The sequence below is a fragment of the Polypterus senegalus genome, chromosome 3, assembly GCF_016835505.1.
Source record: "Polypterus senegalus isolate Bchr_013 chromosome 3, ASM1683550v1, whole genome shotgun sequence".
In the NCBI taxonomy this organism is placed as follows: Eukaryota; Metazoa; Chordata; class Cladistia; order Polypteriformes; family Polypteridae; genus Polypterus; species Polypterus senegalus.
The window spans coordinates 303,370,770-303,394,710 of NC_053156.1; the positions used below are offsets into that span (position 1 = coordinate 303,370,770).

General features: G+C 41.9%; 1 protein-coding gene across 1 annotated transcript in view; it reads right to left on the reverse strand.

Annotated features, from left to right (window-relative positions):
- The window catches only part of LOC120526381 (L-gulonolactone oxidase-like), a 226,483-nt gene extending 203,489 nt beyond the window's left edge, over positions 1-22,994 (reverse strand). The window contains exons 1-2 of the mRNA XM_039749519.1: positions 22,944-22,994; positions 4,767-4,868 (exon numbers count right to left, since the gene is read on the reverse strand). Of these exons, the coding sequence (XP_039605453.1) occupies positions 4,767-4,868; positions 22,944-22,946 (105 nt within the window). The 5' untranslated portion in view covers positions 22,947-22,994. The remainder of the gene's footprint in view (positions 1-4,766; positions 4,869-22,943) is intronic.
- Positions 22,995-23,941: the final 947 nt, after the last annotated feature.

The following is a 23,941-nucleotide window of genomic DNA, read 5'->3' on the forward strand; positions in this document are numbered from 1 at the left end:
CTGAGGTTCAACCCCTTTTTCTTTCAATCTCACTCTCCCTCCAATGCTTTGTCCCTTCTGACAGCATTGCTTTCTCATAGGCCCCACCCCCTCATCTCTCTTTCTCTGTCTCAGACTCCTTTTTCTGCACCATCTCTCACTCTCTCTCAAACTCTCTCCCAGACTCCTCCCATCTCACTCTAATAAGCTCTACCCCTTTTAACTGCTCTCTCTCTCTTTTACTCTCAGGCTCCACCCCTTCAGTCTCTCTCTCTCTCTCTCTCTCTCTCTCATCCCCTTCTAACAGAATCTCTTTCTACCAAGACCCCACTCCTTCTGACAACATCTCTTCATCTCTCACAGGCTCCACACTTCTGCCCCATCTTTAAAGCTCCACCCCTTCTGACAGCCTATCACTCTCTCAGACTCCACCCCTTCTGACAGCATCTCTCTCTCTCTCTCTCCCAGGCTCCTCTGTTTTTGCACCCTCGAACACTACTAAGCTTCACCACTTTTTACCACCCCTTCTCTAAGGCCCCACCCCTTTTGACAATATCTCTCTTAGACTCCACCTTTCCTGACAGCAGTTCTCTCTCTCTCAGGTTTCTCTCTTTTTGCATCATCTCACTCTATTAAGCTTCATCCCTTCTTGTTATGTTCGATGTTAATGTTGATTTATTTTGTTTTATAATTGTATCTTTCATTTTTCTATTCTTTAATATGTAAAGCACTTTGAGCTACTGTTTGTATGAAAATGTGCTATATAAATAAATGTTGTTGTTGTTGTTGTTCTTATCGCCCCCCCTCTCTAAGGCACAACTCCTTGTTCAGTGTCTCTCTCTCTCTCTCTTCCATACTCCACCTCTTTGTCTCTCTGTCTCTCTCTCTCAGGCTCCGCCCCTTCTGATAGCAGCTCTCTCTCTCTTTCTTTTTTTCACTAAGGCTATGCCAATTCTTTAGCCATCTCTCTCTTTCAGGCTCCTCCCTCTCTGACAACCCCACTCTCTTTCTAACTCCACCCCTTCTTCAGTCTCTCTCTCTCTCGCTCCCCCAGGCCTCATCAGAATTTCCATCCATCCATTATCCAACCCGCTGAATCCGAACACAGGGTCACGGGGGTCCGCTGGAGCCAATCCCAGCCAACACAGGGCACAAGGCAGGAAACAAACCTGGGCAGAGGATTTTCATTCCTGAAACTCCACGGTCAGGCAGGATTGATAACCAATGAATAGACGGATCTCCCAAGAAATGACTCATTTAGCAGCAGCTTTCATTTTCTCATGCCAGCCTTCTCTAGGACGGCCATGTCTCATAATGAGACCATTAAACTTTCAAGTCAGAACGCTTATGTAATGAGAACACCACCACAGTCTGTAAGAACATCCAGATATAATTTTTTTTTTCCATGTCAGGACCTAGTGGAGGCCCAGGATATGCCAGCAGTGCCATGTGAAAGGCAGGAAGGAGCCAAGTCTCGATGAGATGTCAGTCTTTCGTAGGGCACACACAGACACAGCCATTGGGCCAGCTTACAGTAGTGTCACCAATGAAACCATCACAGTGATCTTTTGATTGTCAAAGGAAAAAACGTAAAAATGCTGACAAAGTACACACAGGCGCAGTTTTTTTCCAGTGACCCCTAACAGTGAGAAAGTGTTACTAGAAGATTTTAAATAGACAGACAGACATGAAAGGCACTATATAATCTCCTGATATAATACGCTACCGTGGCTGTCCATTTGTCTATAAAGGATTTTAAATCACCTGTCGCTCGGAAACCGTTTCAACTATTGACCCGACATTTGGCACACATACAACGTGACGTCTACCATCCGCTTTCGGGGTGATCATTAACCTCCAGGGTTATTCCTCTTTTTATTTTTATTTTATTTCATTGTAGAATCAACTCTCGGCAGCATGCAGTAGGGCGACCGTGCAGGGCAAGAATATGGGCGCCGTTCTGATTCCCCTACCTCTTCATATGTTAAATCATTCTTTTTTTTTTTTAATTTTATTGATTTTATTGTAATCGCACAACATTCCCTACAAATAGATCAATTTTTACAAAAATAGAATATATGTAACATAACCCCTGTGGTGGGCTGGTGCCCTGCCTGGGGTTTATTTCCTGCCTTGCACCCTGTGTTGGCTGGGATTGGCTCCAGCAGACCCCCATGACAGTGTAGTTAGGGTACAGTGGGTTGGATAATGGATGGATGGATGGAAACACAACGAGTAGTCAATGTGCATGCTGTGTGCCAATTCAATAGTCAATAAGCTACTCTTGTGGGTTCATAGATTTGTAAATCTGACTCTAAAGGAGTCACCAGCCATGAACCTCACAGCACGTCACTGGTGCACATACACTACCTGACGTCTACTGTCCACTTTTGGGGTGATGATTGACCTCCAAGGTTATTCCTCTTTTTTTTTATTTTATTTTATTTTATTGTAGAATCAACTCTCGGCAGCGTACAGTAGGGCGGCCGCACGGGGCATGCATACGGGCACCTTTCTCATTCCCTAGCACCTTCGCCTTCACTTCCTCTACCTCTTCATAGCTTAAATCATTCTTTCTTTTTTATTTTATCGATTTCATTGTAATCGCGCAACATTCCATACAAATAGATCAATTTCTACAAAAATAGGGTATATAAAACATAACCAGTAGTATAATGTGCATGCTGCCTGCCAATTAAACAGTGGGCGCTATGTATTGATACCTTCTCTCTTCTCCTCCCTCTGTATGAATTTTAATGAGGTGATTAGAAATAAATTAGAAAAGTCAAGATTGAGGTAGAGAATTTAGGGGTAACTGTTGACTCTGATCTGAATTTTAAATCACATATTCATCAGATCACTAGGACAGCATTTTTTCACCTAAGAAATATAACAAAAGTTAAACCACTTATAACATTGCAAGATTCTGAGAAATGAGTTGACGTTTTTGTTTTCAGTCGACTAGATTACTGTCACGCACTCCTCTCAGGACCACCCAAAAAAGACATCAATCAGTGACAACGAGTGCAGAATGCAGCTGCTAGAATCCTAACTAAGAAAAGAAAATCCGAGCACATGTCTCCAGTCCTGATGTCACTACACTGGTCACCCGTGTCATTCAGGATTGACTTTAAAATCCTGCTTATGGTTTATAAAGCCTTCAATAATCTGCTCCATCTTATATTTCTGAATGTCTTACACTCCAAATCGTAACCCCAGATCCTCAAATGGGTGTCTGCTTAGAATTCCAAGAGCTAAACTTAAAAGAAGTGGTGAGGCTGGCAGGCGGGTGGCCTTCTGCTGTTAGGCACCTCAAATCTGGAATAGCCTGCCAATAGGAATTCACCAGGCTGATATGGTGGAGCTCTTTAAAACACGTTACTTTAACATGGCCTTCTCAGAGCTTCATCTTAGTTTAATCCTGATGCTCTGTATATTCAATTCATTATCACTACTATTCCTGGTGGCTCCAAAATCCATACTAACCCCGACTCTCTCTTCTGTTCTTTTTCTGGTTTTCTGTGATCTGCGCCACCACCACCTGATCAAAGCATCGTGATGCCCTCCATTGATGGATTAAAGGCCAGAAGTCCACATGACCGTCATCATCAAGTCCTCCCATGAGAAACCTGAATACTATGAGGACTGATCATTGATGTTAGGTAGAATGCCTAGAGGGGGCTGGGTGGTCTTGTGGCCTCGGACCCCCTGCAGATTTTTTTTTTTTCTCTAGCCGTCTGGAGTTTTTTTGTTTTTTATATCCTCCCTGGCCATCAGACTTTACTGTTATTCTATGTTAATTAGTGTTGTCTTATTCTAATTCTTACTTTGTCTTTTATTTCTCTTTCTTTATCGTGTAAAGCACTTTGAGCTCCATTATTTGTATGAAAATGTGTGACAGAAATACATGTTGTTGTTGTTGTTGTAGAACACAAGATTGACTGGCACTCCATCTCTGACTTCACTTCACTTCCGTGTCTGTCCTGCCTCGTGAACTCATAACCCAGAAATCAGCCATCTTGTTTCAGTTCCTTTGACAACTCCATCGAATGCCTTGGTGACCGTTGCTTTTCTTATAATTTCTGGTTTATTAGATTTTGCTGCTTGTTCTCGGGACTGTGTATTGGGATGTATTCACCTCAGATTGCCTTTTGCTCGTTTTTTGCTTTTTCCTCATTTTTGTTAATAAACATACATTGTTTGGCTTGTGTCAGCAAACAGAGTTTTGCACTTTCCCCTCTCCCTTTTAAGACATTTTTGGTATATTTTGTGATTTCATTGTATGATAGATTTTAAAAGCCAGTTGCCTATTTTGGGCCTGCTTAGGCCGACGTCTGCAGGTAGTAGTTGGGGGCAGCCTGCCCGAGGTTATTGCCATATCTGGGCAGGCAGATGAATGTCTTGGCCTGCTTCTTCCAGACTTTAAGGGGGTTTTTAAATGCTGCTTGTTAGGTTTGTGACTCGTATTTTCAACAAGTGGGAGTCCATGTTGCAGCATGTCGATGGGTGGAAAATTCCCTTAAACGCTGGAAACAAAATGTTATGGAATTAAGTAATGTTAGAAGTGACATCCATCAGGGGTAAGTGTTGCTGATCTCTTTAATCTACATAAACGACCTGGACAAGAAAATACAAAAGCCAAATTCGCAGAGAATACTAAACTAGGTGCAATGAAAGATAATCTACAATTCATTCAGTCAATACAGAGGGACCTGGAAATTCAATTTAATGTAAATAAATGTAAAGCGTGTAACCGAGGGTCTCGGCCATCCCCATTGACTTCCTACCTGTTTGACCTCCTCAGCATTGGCTGGCTGAAAGAAGAGTTCAGGGCTGGAGTTGTACGTCTGGGCCCAGTTGTGGAACTGATAACCTGCAATTCCTTGCATCTGAAATCAAAAAGAAGAAGAAAAGAATTAAACCGAGACCGGCTCTTTTGTTACGGTCATTTCTATCACAGATGGTCCTGATTAAATCCGATCTGCCTGTCAGCCTCCAGAGTGCCCAAGGGAACGGCTAAGCAATAAGGCCCAGTGAATCAGGGCCAGTGGAGGAGTGCAAACTTAGCAGAGCCAGCACGCCAGCAGAGCTTGGGCACCAATACCAAAAGAAAGAAGCATTTATTTCAAACCAGCCTGCCTCTGCACCGCAGTCACACGCTTTTAATATCAACGTATTCAATTAAACCTGAGCTGCGCTGGGCCAGTTACCATGAAGGTGGGCAAGGCCAGAGGTCTGATTGGCAGAGACCTGGCACAAAGTCTCATGGGTCGCTGCCTACCACAAAAAAAAAAACGCAGGCAAAGGTTTGTGAGGGAGAAAAATTAAAACAACAGCAACATGGAAAAGATGGCAGCATCACAGCAGAGAGAGACCACCACGCTGGAAAGGATGATCAGACATCATGGTGGAGCTAAAAGAAAGGCAACAACCTGAGATGCCAGCTGCCCATCTGTTATTATGTGAGGCATGCCCTGTGACCCCTAACAGTGGGAAAGTGTCACTAGGGAATGACAGATAGATAGAAATGAAAGGCACTATATAATATGATAGATAGATAGATAGATAGATAGATAGATAGATAGATAGATAGATAGATAGATAGATAGAGTGAAAGGCACTATATAATATGATAGATAGATAGATAGATAGATAGATAGATAGATAGAAATGAAAGGCACTATATAATATGATAGATAGATAGATAGATAGATAGATAGATAGATAGATAGATAGATAGATAGATAGATAGATAGATAGAGTGAAAGGCTCTATATTACAGATAGATAGATAGATAGATAGATAGATAGATAGATAGAAATGAAAGGCACTATATAATATGATAGATAGATAGATAGATAGATAGATAGATAGATAGATAGATAGATAGATAGATAGATAGACAAAGTGAAAGGCACTATATTACAGATAGATAGATAGATAGATAGATAGATAGATAGATAGATAGATACTATATAATATGATAGATAGATAGATAGATAGATAGATAGATAGATAGATAGATAGATAGATAATGAAAGGCACTATATAATATGATAGATAGATAGATAGATAGATAGATAGATAGATAGATAGATAGATAGATAGATAGATAGAAATGAAAGGCACTATATAATATGATAGATAGATAGATAGATAGATAGATAGATAGATAGATAGATAGATAGATAGATGATAGATAGATAGATAGATAGAGATAGCTCTATATGATAGATAGATAGATAGATAGATAGATAGATAGAGAGATAGAAAGGCACTATATAATATAGATAGATAGATAGATAGATAGATAGATAGATAGATAGATAGATAGATAGATAGATAGATAGATAGAGTGAAAGGCTCTCTATTACAGATAGTAGATAGAAGATATATTAAGTATTATAAATAACCAATACAAAGTAATGAAACAACACCCAATATTCAGTCCCTATTAACCCCGTGTCACCCCACACTCAGTTATCATGTAAATATTTGATATTTTCTCCCCCCCCAGTTCCCTCCTCATTTATGTTCATAATAAATACAACTAAGGCCCAGTCATCCCCAATTCCCAGTGTTGTTTCACAAAGTATCACTTGCAACAAATAACTTACATTTTCCAATGAGTTATAAATTGAATTTCACTTCTCCCTCCTCAACAGCACACAGTACCCCTTTAGTACACCACACATCCTCTAAATGTTCATTTTGTGAATTAGTTTATAGAAAGTAAATTCCAGTTTAATTCTCGAGTGAATATTCAGCCTAAACAGTAATTGGATGTTCACAGTTCCCTTCCCACATTGTTTATTTTTCCTACTTTTTAAAATTGCTAGTTTTGCTTCACCCAGCATAAAGTTCATCAACTGTGTCCTGTGCCTGCTGCTCTTATTATACGCGGCCCCATAAATAAACATCACAATATTCAAATCTGATCTTAGCTTTTCACATAAATCAGTTAAAAACTTGAAAAACACTCCTAATGTTACGCATGATGCAAACAGATGAAGAACGGTTTCCTTTGCCCACAAGACTCCCATCTGTCCTCCTCTGTAAGTTTGATTCTTTTTAAAAAGGAGTTTGTGGCTATGATGCCGTGCCCAATACTCCATTGGAGGTCGGCTGTCCTTTTGTGGCTCGTAGGCTTGTCCAGCTCCCTCCAGGCTGGCACCCTCCCACCTACTACCCCTAAATGTTCCCTCCATTGTGAATCAATGATTGTCTTCAGAGAAAGAAAATGAATGACTTTCACACAATATTGATAAAGTTCTTTCTTTGACAGACACATTAATGACACCACATTTCCTTTGTCAATTGTGATAATCGAGTTTTTGGGGATGGAGTTGACATCAACAGCAGGACTGACCTGTAGATCTGTGCTGGTGGTGCTGATGGAGTCTTGAAGTCTGTGATGTTCTTTGGCCACAGAAGACAGAAAGCCCTCGATCATCTGCTCTGACTTCACACCTAAACTTAAAGCCAAAACTGAAGGCTCCACAAATGTCTGTTGCTCCTTCTCATCAACCTCCTCAGTTGAGAGCACGAGAACAGCGAGTTAAAAATCAAAGGCTCATCGTGCAACCAACCTGATGTACTGAAATGTCTTTTAAAAACAGGATGCCAGGTCAATAAAGCACCCCTATAAAATTTGGGTAACACTGAAAGGTCCATGTCATTAATTTCCATTACCAAAAGCTGCTTGTCAAATCCATAATCCCTAACTCGAAAAAAGAAATGAAGTGCCAAATCTCTCCAAATCAGATGGTGAGTACCAAAAAAAAAAGCTTTTGAATTACCAGTAGTCGAAAGCCTGCCACCTCTGATGGCACATCAATGTGTCCCTGACCTCCTTGTTCCACTGGTAGAAACAGCACACTCTGTCGCAGCCAATGCAGACCATCCCAAAAAAAAATCAACCAACAATTTTTGGATCTTATGTAACATCCCTGGAGGAGGATCTCCACACATACGTTTATGTCAAAGCATCAGTGCAACTAAGTTGCTCACCACAATTACTCTCTCCCTAAAAGACAGTTTGGCCACAATCCATCTCCGTTTGTTCAGTCGAGCACTGACTTGATCCAAAATGCCATCCCAATTACTCTCATCCAGTCCTTCACCTCCCAACATCACCCCAAGGTAACGAAAACACTTCCTGTTCCAGGTCAGATTTGCAGGAAGCTTTGGTGATGGACGTTCAACCCAAGAGCCGAGTAGGAGAGCATTGCTCTTAGCCCAGGTGAGTTTAGCTGAAGAGATGCTTTCAAATGGTGTTTGGCACGAAACTACCACATCGACATCATGGTCAGATTTGATAAATATGGACACGTCATCTGCATAGGCCAAACATCTGGCAGTGACCATTGGGCGAGAAGGGAGGTCCACACCCTGCAGTCTCTAAATAATCTGATAAAGGACAAAGAGTACAACATCCCTGATAAGGCGCACCCCTGTCGAATCCCCCTCTTGACCAGGAAAGGGGCACTCAATGTGCCATTAATCTTTAAAATACCAAAAACTTGGTATACAAGAGGCTGATCATTTTGATAAAATTCTTCACAAAACCCAAAGCATTTCAACGTGTTAAACAAATATCTGTGATCAGCTCTATCAAAAGCCTTCTCCTGATCAATAGATACAATTCCCAGATCGACGCCATACATTTTGGACGCTGCAATCACATCACGCATGAAGAAAATGTTATCAAAAATTGAGTGGTCAGGTACACAGTAAGCTTGACAAGAATTAACCACCAAACTCATTACAGTCCTCAGACGGCTTGCCAAAGTCCTGGAGAAAATCTTATAGTCTGTCGAGAGCAGACTAACGGGACGCCAGTTCTTTACTTGGCACAGATCTCCCTTTTTTGGAAGCAGAGTGCTATGGTGTATAAAATCTGTACATTTTGGTTTCCATTATATTTTGCTCGGGACAAAACAACAGATGAATTACATTTAAGACAAATCAAATCAGGTTAGGGGAGAGACCCTTACACCTCACTTTTAAAACAGCTGTTTCAACATTGAAAGGAAGAAATGCCGGAGGCTCAATTACTTTATAAGCTGGGAAAGGAAGACTGAGCTGACACCTCAGGCTATTGATTGCTTTATGGATGGACATTTGGGACAACAATTTGGTTTACAGCGTGGGAAAGACGGACATGAGGCAATATCAAAGAACTTTATTATCTGGGAAAGAGTTTGAGCAAAATTCATGAATCACATTGACAGCCAGCCAATCAGGTGCATGTGTTGTGAAACCATGGCATGACATTTCATAATAAATATGCCTCACTTTGAAAGCAACGTCAGACAGAGAAGAAGAAGAGGGAGAAGAAGAAGGAGAAGAAGAGGAACAGACAAAGACGGCACTGGTCGTCAAAAAGGCATCATGAACATCGATTGCCAAATCAAACGCCTCCCTGGGACATTCATCCTTGTCATCTGTAACTTTTTTGTAAGCTTTTCCTAAAGACTATATACATTCAGACTTTCCTATCAGTACCAATTTTCTACTATTCTTTGTTCCAGTGGTATTAGTATTATTCGTGTAATAAATTCCATCCTGCATTTAACTTTCTATGCTTTGTCTTAATGTTTAGAGTGATTGAAGTAATAAGTTAGATTTATTTGAGCACCTCGTGCAGTCGGACTTTTGCCATTATTTCTGTGCTGCGGGGTTTATTTTGGCTGAGAGTGAGAAGCGCCACTCAATAGTTGGAACAGGACGTGAAGAAGGTATTCTTGGCTGATAAATGGCCTATAGTCAAGAGTGCTGAGTCTTTGTATGTTGAAATGTATTCTTGTAGACCAAAAGTAATATTTAGGTCTGAGATATCACTAAAACATTGTATGTTGTTCGTGCCGATAATAAGTAAGTCTCCTGAAGTGCTGAGTGACAGGTTGTGTTATTCCTAAAGCACTTGTGTTGTTGCAGTCATGTGATTGTAAATCACAGGCTGTTGTTTATCCCACCTGTTATTTTCCTGAAGCTGTTACCCATAATCCCTGTTGTGGGGCATCCAGTAAATTTAGTCTTGATACAAACCTTAAATTAATTGATAACCAAAAAATAAGGTGTATAATTAGGCCAAGAGATAAAACCAGACCCTCCACCAGGGGCATCTGTAATAGAAATTTACTTCAAATTAAAACAAAAAATATATCAGCAGTTCAGAAAGAACCATGCAGTTTTAAATGCTGCTTATTGAACATTATCTCTCTTGGCAATAACATTGTTTTGGTAAATGATATTATATTAAGTACAAAATCTGATCTGTGTCTTCTCACTGAAACCTGGCTTAGTAAATGTGACACTGTTCCCCTAGCTGAGGCGTCACCAGATGGATACTCGTTCCTTCATAAGTCTAGAGATTCTGGAGGCCTTGGAATAATTCATTGTAACAAAATGCAAATCACTTCTAAAAATTTAGGCAACTTTACATCCTTTGAGGCATTCATTTTAAATATTAAAACAATTATAGTGCTAGTCTACAGACCACCGGGGCCATATTCATTGTTCATGACTGAATTTAGCAACTTTCTATCTGATTTGGCTATAAATTATGATCTCGTAGTACTGATGGGGGATTTTAATGTACACATTGATGAGGAAACTGACACTTTCAGCAAATGTTTTACTTATTTGTTAAATTCAGTAGGAATTTGTCAGATTGTCAAAGGCCCAACTCATAATCATAACCACACATTAGATTTAATTATAACTTACAAAGTTGAAATTCAAAATTTAAATATTACTCCATTAAATTAAGTTATTTCCGATCACTACTTAATTACATTCGACTTAGTCCTGCCCTTGCCAATGCACTCACAGATTAAAACAGTGTCGAAAACTGGAGCGCAGATGGAGAACATCAAAGCTACATGTCTTTCAAATTGCATGGACAGAGAGTGTTAATAAATATAAAAAAGCTCTCTTTAAAGCTCACTCAGAATACTATTCTACATTAATAGATAGCAATAATAAAAATCCTCGGGTACTGTTTAGAACAGTGGCTAAATTAACAAATGGGAATTCAGATCAACAGTGCAAAATACCAACAGATATTAGCAGTACAGACTTTATGAACTTCTTCAATGAGAAAATTAAAAATATAAGATCCCAGATCTCCGCATCACAGTACAAACCAAATACTAGCTTAGCAGACCCTGCCGCACATTGCATTCCGCACTTTAGTCATTTTAATCCTGTAACTGAGCAGGAAGTCTTAATTTTAATTTCTAAAATGAAGCCCACTACTTGTTCCCTGATCCAGTGCCAACAAAACTAGTAAAAAGTGCAATGGATGTTCTTGCAGCCTATTCTAACCGTTATCAATAGTTCATTACTGCATGGCACCGTACCTGATGCACTAAAAGTGTCAGTCATTAAACCATTACTTAAAAAGTCAGACCTAGACCCACACATACTAAATAAATATAGGCCTATTTCAAATTTACCGTTTCTCTCTAAAATACTAGAAAAAGTAGTTGCCAGTCAGCTTCAGTCACACCTTACACATTACAATTTATTTGAGAAATTCCAGTCTGGTTTCGCACTGGTCATAGTACAGAAACGCACTAACACGGGTTGTAAATGACATTCTGATATCCTCTGATGAAGGAAACTCCACTGTAATTATGTTGTTGGACTTAAGTGCAGCATTTGACACCATTGACCATTCTATTTTACTGCACAGGCTAGAAAACGATGTTGGGCTTACAGGCCGCGTGCTCGCTTGGTTCAGTTCTTATTTATCAAATCGATTCCAATACGTACAGAAATGTGCTGACAGGACTCCATCATTATACACAGAAGTTCAATATGGTGTCCGCAGGGCTCAGTACTGGGACCTTTACTGTTTTCACTTTACATGCTTCCACTGGGATCTCTCATTAGGAAACATAATGTTAATTTTCACTGTATGCAGATGACACCCAGTTATACCTTTCATTTAAATCAAATGAAGTTTCTCGATGTTGTCTTTAATTAGTTGTGTTAGTGAATTAAAGGAATGGATGAATGAGAACTACTTGTCTTTAAATACAGATAAAACAGAGATGTTAATTGTTGGAGGGAATGACGCTGATCACAGCAATATTTTGTCGTCATTTAACTCAGTTGGAATCCCAATTAATTTTACTGAATCAGCCCGCAATCTAGGAGTTATCTTTGACTCTAGCATGTCATTTAAAGCACATATTACAAAGTTGTCCAAAACATGTTTCTTCCATCTTAAAAATGTTAGGAAATTAAGGCGCTTTCTAAATAAACAGGATTCTGAGAAATTAATTCATGCATTTATCTCTAGTAGGATTGACTACTGCAATGCGGTGTTCACTGGCTGTTCAAACTGTTCTTTATACAGCCTCCAGTTAATCCAAAATGCTGCTGCAAGAATTATTACAAGAACAAGAAAATTCGAACACATAACTCCAGTTCTTAAATCTTTACACTGGCTCCCAGTTAAGTTTAGGGCAGATTTCAAAAACATATAAAGCATTAAATGGCCAAGGTCCGGCTTACTTGTCTGAACTTATCATGACTTACAAACCTGAGCCACATTAAGATCTCAAGATGCCGGTCTGCTTAGGATTCCAAGGATTAATAAAATAACAGTGGGAGGTCGAGCTTTTAGTTACAGGGCCCCTAAACTGTGGAATGGTCTTCCTGCTTCTATAAGAGATGCCCCTTCGGTCTCAGCCTTTAAATCCCGGCTGAAGACTCACTACTTCAGTTTAGCATATCCTGACTAGAGCTGCTGATTAACTGTACAGACTGCATCTCTGTTGTTAGTCATTAGCACTAAAACATAAGTAACATGATAGTTATAATTAGAATACTAACCCTCACCTATTCTGTTTCTTCTCGGTACTAAATGTGGCATTGGTGCCACGCCCACCTGCCAAGTTGTTTGCCTGCCTAAGGTAAAGTCATCCCTGATGGAGGATCGCATGAATCATGGGAAAGAGGGATCCTTTCATCAGATTGGCTGGCCAAGCACTGTTTCAGCCATGGAATGGCCAAATGGGGGAGGCAGCTTGATGGATGAGGTCTCCAGGACCTACTGTTAAATTCTACTTCTAAAATTTTTATTTTTATGCTGTATTGACGATTTGTTCTGTTCTGTGTATTGTATTGTATTGTATTGTATTGACCCCCTTCTTTTGACACCTACTGCACCCACTACCCGGACGGGGTCTCTCTTTAAACCGCCTTTCCCGAGGTTTCTTCTATTTTTTTTCCCCACAAGGGTTTTTTATTGGAGTTTTTTCTTGTCTTCTTAGAGAGTCAAGGCTGGGAGGCTGTCAAGAGGCAGGGCCTGTTAAAGCCCATTGTGGCACTTCTTGTGTGATTTTGGTCTATAAAAAATAAATTGTATTGTATTGTATTGTATTGTTTAAAGTGCTAAAAGTTGATGAGCGTGTGTGTCATTCATGGGACACTGTTGTGGTTAGGGTCTGTGTGTATACGTATAGCTATGTATGTGTGTGTTCATCTTAAAGTGCAACAGTTGACCAACCTGATACCGAACTTGATGAGAACACTTACCCTTGAGGAAACAGGTAAAGGGCAAGTAGAGGGAAATACCACAATAATACACAGAGTGATCACCGCTCTTCTGCAGCTCAGAGGTAGCTCCCCATCTCTTAAGCTTTCCATGAACACTGCATGCACGTCAGCCCCCAGTAAAGGCCAAAACTGTCTGTAGAACTCAATGGGAAGGCCATCAAACCCTTGAGACTTTCCTGTGTTAAGATGGGAGAATGAATCTAACATTTCCTGAGAAGTTATTTCAGAGTCCAGTTTTAGGTTAAAATCATTTGGGATCCTTGGAAGTTCATTGAGAAAATCAGTCATTGCCGAATAATCAATAGAATCGTCATTAAATAAATTTGTATAAAAAGAAACAGCAGAGTCTCGGATGTCTTCAGTGGTGCTCAGTTCTCTCCCCTCTGCGTCGTGCAGCATGTGAATCAGTTTGCTTTGGGCTTCTTTCTTCTCCAACCCAAAGAAAAAAAATTGTAGGTACATCCAAATGATTTATATTTTGAAAACGTGATCTCACCAGAGCCCCTTGTGCACGTAAATCCAAAAGATAAGCAAGGGAACGCTTTTTAGATATTAGAGCAGAAAATATCTCCTCATTAAATCCCTTTTGTAAAACATCCTGCAGTTTCAAAATCTCTTCTTCTAAGGCTGCCATGTTCACCAGTAACTTTCGAGTGACTTCCTGTGTGTATTGTTGGCAAAAAGCCCCTATCTGAACTTTCGAAACGTCCCACCATTGTTTCAGTGAAACAAATCTAGATTTGGTATTAGTCCATTGCTTCCAGAAAAATTCAAAACATTTGACAAAATGGGCATCTTCTAGTAGTGAAATGTTGAAATACCAGAAGGTTTTGAAAAAAGGTTTCTTTTTAGGGATGACAACTTTCAACCCCACCAAAGAATGGTCAGAAAAGCCAACAGGAGAGACAGAGGCAGAAGTGACAGTGTTCAGATTGTGACAAGGACAGTAAAAGCGATCTAATCGAGCCATAGAAATATTTCTATCCCATCCCTTCACCCAGGTGTACTGTCTGTCTGATGGGAATTTATGACGCCAGACATCCACGAGATCGGCCCGTTTTAAAAGAGCTGCTAGGACTTGAGCAGAGGCAGGATGAGGTTCAATGCCATTGCGATCCAACATGTAATTAACTGCAATTAAAATCACCAGCCACCAGCACCAACTCGCCATTAACAAAGGAATCGACCACCTTTCTTAACGATTCAGAAAAAACAAATCCTTTCTCTCCCGTTGGTAGGGGCACAGACGTTAATGAACACCACATCCTGATCCCCGTCTTTGACCTGAACCACCAGCAATCGTCCAGCCACCACCTCACTGATGGCAGTGACCTGGAATTGCACAGATTTGGAGAACAATAAGGCCACCCCGGCACTAAGACTTGAACCATGGCTAAGAAAAACCTGACCCCCCCACCCATTCTCGTAGCCAGTCTGGTTGATTCTGAAGGTCAGAATGGGTCTCCTGGAGCAGGCTGACATGCAGAGATTTCTGTTCTAAAAAGCTAAAAACCACAGCCCTCTTTGTCCCTCCTCTACAGCCATTAACATTCAAACTCCCAATGTGAAGTGACTGCCTGGAAGAAAAGCCAATGGGAGTCCACAGTAAAAAAACAGGACACCAAACAAATGAGCCGACTAAAGAGACACGCCATTATTTTGGGCTGAGTGACTTGCGCACTTTACTGATAACATACTTTAAACGGGTTGCTTCCTTTTGCTCCATACCTAACTGAACTGCTTCACGCATAACTTTAGTGCAGACACGAGAAATAACAGCAGATCTGGAAAGTGATCTTCAACCTTCTCTCCTTTCTTGCCATCAATAAACTCCACAAAAGTCCTAATACTGCCAGTGCTATAACTGCCTCTTAGCAGATACTGAGAGGTGTCAATGCCACTCTCATCCTCCACATTGTCCCTTAACTCGTTTGCGATGTCACTTTGGTTTGTCACACACTCGCTATGTTCTTTAGATGACTGATCTGACACAAGGCCTGTCCTCTATCCGTTGATTGTTCCTTCCTTTTTCGAGTGGAAACTTTAACGGGTTCATTGCTCGCACTCACTCCTTCACACACCGCTGCACTGCCGCTCACCACAGCGGCCACTCCGCCGTCAGTCTCGGCTCTCTCACATCTCTGCCCCTCAGCAGCACCCTTCAATGAGCTCTCCGGCAGGAGACTGTGATCATAAATGTTCACTTCAACAATCTTATTAGTGATCTGAGGCTCATTTACAGCCGGGACCAGTGGCACAACTTCTCCCGAGCAAACTGCTACTGCCACCACCCCAGTGCCGTTCATCTCATGAATTTCTCTCGTGAATTTCAGTCGGTGTGCTCTTTGCCGGCTCGCGGAGCTCAGGGCTGACTGATAGGCGATCAGCTGACCCACCGGCCTTGGCCGGCATATCTGTAATACTCTGAAGCAGACTCTTCTCAGGAGCCGCCGTCACCAAAGTACTAAGGGGCTGATCACAAATAACACCTGCTGCAGCCATCGACTCCTTCATATCAGTCTCACACTCATCCATACTTTCAATCTCTTCACCACTCTCAGATTCCTGCTCACTATCTTCAGTGTTCTCTTCATTTAAATTCTCCTCAGGGTGAGTTGGAGAACCCGCAAATACCACTGATCCAGTTTTACACTGTGAGGCCTTGTGTCCTGCTCTGCCGCAAGTGAAACATTTCATGGATTTAGACGTGACAAACACAACATAGTCACTGCCATCCACTTTAAATCGGAGGGCTACATTGATATGGTCGTTCATGTTGTTTAGAATCATATATATTCGTCTGCGAAATGAAACAACGTGTTTTAATTCATGCCGTTTGCATCCAAGAGGAATCATTGTTAATTCTGAAACGATCTGGCCATAACGCTTCAGTTCATTTACCAGAACATCGTTCTTTAAAAGTGGAGGAAAATTTGAAACAATTACTTTTTTAGCTGCCGTTGATAAAGGCAAAACAAGGATAAGCGCTCTGCTTATAACTAACCCTCCCTCTACCAACTGATTCACCAAGGATTCCTCATTTACAAAAACCATCACCGATTTATTCATTCTCGATGCCGAGCGAACATTTTTATATCCAACTACTCTCCCAACTGCCTCCACACACATCTCAACAGAGGCCATCGGATCTGCCAAGATCTTAGCGCCATTGTGGTGGGAGAGATTCTCATAAAACTTTGGCAATAAACCCGGCACTGACTCTTTGGACACAGCCATGGCCAAAAACATGCCAAAGCTGTGCCTTAACTGACAACAAACTCTACAACGGTAATATAGCTAAGAGAAAAGAAGAAAAAAGATAGAAAAATACAAATACTCACAGAGACGCCCGAGGAACGGAGCCGGCCGTAACCCACAACCACACCCACCCAGACCAGAGCAGTCAACCGACAGAGATTCCACAGACAGGATGACAGGATAGATAGATAGATAGATAGATAGATAGATAGATAGATAGATATGAAAGGCACTATATAATAGATAGATAGATGTGAAAGACACTATATAATATGACAGATGGATAGATAGATAGATAGATAGATAGATAGATAGATAGATAGATAGATAGATAGATAGATATTGCTTAATGGATGAAAATGGCACTATACAGATGGATATGAATGGCACTAAATAGTTAAGACTTCAATAAATACGATTAACACTATATTAAATATATAGAAATATATATATATATATAATACTATATTAAAGATATAATTGTTCTAGTAAGTTTACATACGCTGGCAGAATCTGTAAGCTATATAGGACACTTTAAAGATCGGGCACATTTCATTGGAATCCAAACTTTAGGGCATTACAGAACAGCACCACCATTAAACAAAACATAGTAATGATGAAAATAATAAGATGGTTTCTGTTCTAAAATGTTAAGACTGAGTATCAGTCTTTTGTGAGAGTTGTGGATGAGGCCCTTGACTTTCTCAGGTGGTAGAGCTGCCCATTCTTCCTGGCATAAAGTCTCCATGTCCCGTAATTTCTTGGGTTGCCTTGCATCAAGTGGCTCAATGACACCGATGGCCACTCCAGCACCTTCACTGAAGAGCACAAGGGCCGCCTCCGGTCCCCCTTCCTTTTTCCGCACACCTACCACGTGGTTGGCTCCCTACCGATATACATTAATGACATCCCAGGCTCAGGTGCCTCTTCACTCTCTTCTTTGCTTTCCTCAGCTGTTTGTCATGCTCACTGCTCCCTTCTTCTTTACTCCACCGCTTCAAGCCTGTTATTATTGGCCTTGCGTCACATTTTCCTGCCTTTTCATTTAGTTTCTTCACACTCTTAATCCTCTGGGCAGGCCTCCACATACTCTACTTTTGATGGTCAGCACACCAATGATGTTACTACGAAACTTACAAGCACTAAAACTTTGTAACGGCACCAGGCCTCAGATCAAATCCCTGCACAAGCATCTCATTGAGGTGACTGTCTTTACTGGCACTGGCTCAGGGGAGACCCTCTCATACCCTCTGACCTCCCATTCCAATTCAAACGCCTCCAATTTCCAGTAAGGGTCTGCTTCTCTATGACAGTAAATAAGTCACAGGGCCAGACTCTAAAAAAGGTCGCCTTTGACTTGACACAAGATGGCTTCTCACATGGCTGACTGTACATTGTATGCTCAAGAGTGAGCTCAGCAGACAGCTTGGTCATTTTACAGCCCGAGTCGTCGTATACAAAGAGATCCTTACATCCTAAAAATGGGCCTCTCTCATACACGACATTTACAATCGTAAAATAAACTCTTTACAATCATCACATTCACTCTCAATACTAAAATAAGCCTACGACAATTACATTGACAATCATGTTATGTTATTTTTCAAATGTTTCCTTTTCTTTTTCATAACTTCTTTAACACACTACTTCTCTGCTGCGAAGTGCCGGTATTTTGCATGCCTTATATTAGGCTACTACAGTGTTCATGAATAAAATATAATAATTATGAAAGCCTTTTTTATTTAAATCCACTTTATTAAGTTCTACCCTGCAACAAACACGTAGAACCATATATGCTAATATCCTCCCGGTCAAAAACGAAATGAAATAGATAGACATCTAAATGGCCGCTCTATTTCCAACCATGTGACACAAAGGGTGACTGTGGAGCCAGCGTGTAGCTGAACTAACCAGATTACGCTGCCGGTCAAAATTCACGTCACATATAGCATATCCAACGGGGAAAAATATAAAGTGGCCTCGCGAAGTCCAACGTTTTCCTAAAAGTGAAGGTGGAGCTTCACCATGTGCTCGTGACAACCGACAGCGCTGATTTGACTTTACGTTATTTTTCCCCAAATACAAATATCTGACAAAAATTCGTACGAAATAAATATTCGTAAAAATCCACTATTTGTGCTTATCTGAATGCCGTATTCGGCTCCACCTCTACATTACGGGGTAAGGCAAAACGTTTAATGTGGACCTAAAGCAGACCCAGAATGTCACCTAACACTGAACTCGCTCACGTTCCAGTTCTTCACGTTACGTTAAGTTCACCGTTCTCGTTCAATGAAGGCGCTCTTCTGAACTCGTTCACACACAACACTGCGCCTGAGCACACTCCCTAAGCTTTCTGCAGGATTCTTGACATTTTTCAAAACAATGACCAATATTGCACCGATTTTGCCAGGGTATGTAAACTTATGAGCACAACTGCACAGAGACAGGAAAGAGACAACAGCATAATAGAGAAGGCAGACAGGAATGGCACAATATAGACAGACAGACAGACTGACAGGAGTTTCCATGCATCCATCTATCCATTATCCAACCTGCTATATCCTAACTAGAGGGTCACATGGGTCTACTGGAGCCAATCCCAGCCAACACAGGGAGCAAGGCAGGAAACAAACCTCAGGCAGGGTGCCATCCCACCACAGGGCACACACACACCAAGCATACACACGGGACAATTTAGAATCGCCAACGCACCTCACCTGCATGTCTTTGGACTGCGGGAAGAAACCCACACGGGCACGGGGAGAACATGCAAACTCCACACAGGTAGGGCCCGGGGAGCAAATTCAGGGCCCCTAACTGCGAGGCAGCAGCACTACCCACTGCGCCACCATGCCATTCTTGCAGAAGTTTATTAACTCTTGCGGGGCGGATGTTGACTTTGGTCGAAATTCATGGGTAGAGGACTGAATTTCGCCCGTCGTTATGTTTTAGTTCGACTCTCTTTAAAGTTAGCTCTGTTGATTTGACTGAGATTTCTTCTCGTTCGTGAGTAGCAAAGAGTAAACAACCCCTCACATGGCATCGCCACTTGACGAGAGACCAAAGCGAATGCGCAAAGCAAAATACTCTGTGGGACGACGTTTTGCGTATCGTATCGGTGAGTCGAATTCTGAGTTGTCGGATTTTGATGTAAGTGATCAAAAACGAAAGTGAAGGGACCAGCGTCAGCTAATCGTAGTGCTGAAAATGTCAGTGTAGCTAATGCACCTATGCCAACGTTCACCCGGGAGGACCACCTCTTACGATGACAAGCCAGATTGTGTCCCACTGCGACCACCACTACTACTGCTGTGTGAAGACAGCCAGGCAGCTGGCGCATCACATATTCCTGCTGGTCATTGAGCTGCTGCCAGAGTCACCGAATGGGTGCCAACCGCAGCTGTGACATGCAGCAAAAGATGTCTTCTATTGACTTCTGTGTGAAACTATTGCTTTGTGTGCTTTTTGGAAAACTGGAAAAAATATTCAGCCCTCAAAGAGTTAAATAAATAACTAAACACAAACACTACAGTCTGAAAACACAACAAACTACACTTCTCTGTGACGAGGAAATCTGCCCAGGTCAACGGGGGCACTAAAATCTGTAATGGGGTTTGTCTTTATAATTTAAAAGAGGGCTCAGACAATACAATGATGGAAGGGTGTGTGTGTACCAAAGGCCCACATCAATAAAGAGTGCCATATGCCACACAAAAAAATGACAACTTCAATAAAGAAATGTTTGTAGTGCCTCACCCTGCAGAGTATTTTGTGACTTGAATTCAAAGTATTAAAGTGGGTTCATAAAAGACATCGATGGACGGACAGATGGCCCAAGTCAACAGAGGCTGCCATTAGCCAGACCCAAAAACACATCTGTAATGAAGAGAATTACCCAGGTCAGCAGGGGGCAGCAAAGTCTATCATTTTGGTTCATGTTTGTAATTGAGAAGTGGGCTCAGACAACACAAGCACGAATGACGTGTGTTATTGTTGTCATTCATAGAAGGAAGGGACTTCAGATCTGCACACAAAACTCACTTTCTGTCTTAGGGTGTAAAGAAACCGTGGACTCCACATCAGCAGCCATGATATGTTAAGACCCACACACAATCTCACATCTGCATTTTGGAAAGTCAACAGACCCCCCCCCAGGTCAGAACGGGGCACCAAAACAATGAAACTGCTGTGTGACTTGACCCAGCAGTAGGAAAAAGAGAACGGGTCTGTAGATGGAACCCCAGTTTAACAGAAAGCGCCCCAATGGGAAGGTCCCAGATAAGAAGAGATCACAGGAGACCACCTATTCATCCATCTTCCCAACTCCACACAGGCAGCACCAGACACCTGAACCCCGCTCTCCTTCTTGGGTGGCAGCAGTGTTACCACTGTGCCACTGTCATGCCTCATCATCCAAAGTCACATTAATAAATGTTAGGATTTGAGCACACTAGACATAGCAAAGCAGTGTGTAGCCTCTTAAAGACCCCCTAAGGCAGGTCATGGCCTTCCCTAGCCTGCCTCACTCCAGGTAGCATGCCCACAAACTCCACAGGCAGGCTTCAGCCTACATAGGTTAGCCCTGTGCCAGTGGTCAGTCTGAAACAAATGGGAGTGGGCGCTGGAGTTGTGTTTTAATGCCACGGTAAACATAATCTGCTAAATTCTATGTGGATGCAATCAATGCCTGAAATGCCAATTAAAGTTGGGGGCTATTTGTAAAAGGTACCAGTCATTGCAGGCCTTATGTAACAGGTTTGGAATTTTAATACAGGGTGCTTTAAAAGGGTCCAGGGACTGGAGGTTAGACACCCAGGTTCAAGAGTTGTCAATAAGAGAATAGTACAAGGATGGCATGGGGTCTGCACGGTACCTCCATTTGCAGTTAAGCAAGGTGGTTGGCACTAAGGGGGTGCCCACTTCTGCAGATCTGCACTGTCGTACCCCAATATCTGCCTGCTGGCACCTGCACTCTGAAGTAGTTTGTGTGACAGACCACCTCTATCTCTGGAGGGTCTGCCTCCTGCGATTTGTGCAGAGTGGGGTCTCCATTATCTCCACTCAGGTGTCTGAATTCTACTGTCTGCATTTGGAGTTTGCACCATGGTACCCCTTTAATACAAGGGTCACTCAGAAGGCCACAAAAGGAGGCTGGAATCAGGCTGTAAAAATGTCTGTGGACCCCAGTATCTGTACTCGCTATGCATCTGAGGGTCTGCAGTCCGTACTCTCAAAAGTTAGTAGAAAGGGGACCATAAAAGGGGTCTGCACAGTATCTTCATTCGCAGTCACCAGGATTGTACACCAAAGTGGTCTCCCTTCGGGGTGGGAGCCAATGGGGACCTGCCCTGCAGAGTCTGTTCTACACCTACCCATGGCTGTTAAAGAAGGAGGTTGAGGGGGGTGACCCCTGGTATCTGAGGGTCTTGACTTTACACTCACAAAGTTTGAAAGTTTGTACTAAGGGGACAATAAAATGGTTATTAAACTAGGAGGTTGTAGACCCCGGTTTCTTCTTGAGGGGGGATTGTGCTCATTACAAATTATGGGTCTTGACTCTCAACATTTGTACTAAGGGGGGCTAGAAAAGGAGATCTGCACAGTACCTTCATTTGCAGTCAGCAGAATCCAATGAGGTTCAGCGCTGTACAGTCTGCTATACATACCCCCAACTCCCCCCATCCCCCCAAATGGTTATTAAACTAGGAGGTTGTAGACCACAGTTTCATCTTGAGGGGATTGTGCTCATTACGAATTATGGCTCTTAACTCTGCACTATCAATGTTTGTAGTAAGGGGACAATAAGGGGTCTGCACAATATCTTAGTCTGCAGTAAGTAATGGACACTATAAATGGGGGTGTTCATCATTCTGCCCAGAGTGCCGAGACCACCTAACCCTGGACTCCTCAGAAGAAGGTGTCCTCACGTTACAAGAGACCGCCATCAGCCAGCTCTACAGTTCATTTGAGAAAAGGCACTATAAAAAAACACTTTACTAAAGCACAACATGAGATTCTACTTCCAGACCAAACCACAAGTGCTGCGAGGTGGAGGGCACTCATGCTCAGTGATGCTCTACCCAGATGACCATTAGTGGACTTTCAGGACCCTCGGTGTGTTTACTCACCATTATCGGAGTTCTTGTTGTGTTGTGCGCAGGTCTTCAATCTGAGATGCCGTTCAGGGGAATGAAGAGTCTGACCAGCAGGCCCACAACTTCAAGGGGTGAAAGTCGATGAGTCAGCCCTGCCCGAGCGTTTAGCTATTAATGAAAGGATGATGTATAAAGCAGCAGGCACTAATGAAGCGTGGCGCATGGAGTGACGATGTGCAGGGGCCGAGGGTCTAAAACAACAGGTCCCCAACAGGAGCCACAGGGCTACAAGGCCAGCCGTGACCTATGAGGACAGCAAAAACACTGCCAAGAGATCTTAGTGGGACACCAGGAGAAAGCAAAAAGATGAAAAACAAACTATATAGCGCCTTGAATGCTGAAAAACATCACAAGACTCTTCATGGGAATTGATTTAAATATTTTTTGCACTGTTAGACTGCAGTGGACTGACTCACTTAGGGTTGCTTTAGGTATTTGTAGCGAGGATTAAACCTGTGGCTTTTCGATTCTATATAGCGCCATTAAATATGAGCACTGCCCTAAGGTGCTTCAGACTTTAGGAGAAACTTTCACCTCGTAATTACAGCGTGAGTTATGACAAGGGAAGTTAGCCATCATTTAAACATCATACAGGCAGTCAATAGGGCACACCTCGTAATTTAATATAGCGCCTTTTATGGTGAGAGCCACTCCAAGGCACTTCATATGTTCAGTTCATTTGCTTCCTTAAAATTGGAGTCTGAGCAGTGACACATAAAGTGACCTCCTTTAGCATTACACAGAGACTCAATGGAGCTGAAGTTCAAACTTTGAACCTATACAATTATATAGCGCCTTTCATAGTTAACGCCATTCAAAGACACTGTGAAGATTAAGCACAGTTATCTCAAAAAAGTCTCTTGGTAGTAATGACAAGTTAAGTGACCCTCTTTGATATTTCACCGTCTTTCCTAAACAAAATAAGGACTTATTACAATGTGCATCGTACAGACCAATTTCACTTCTGAATA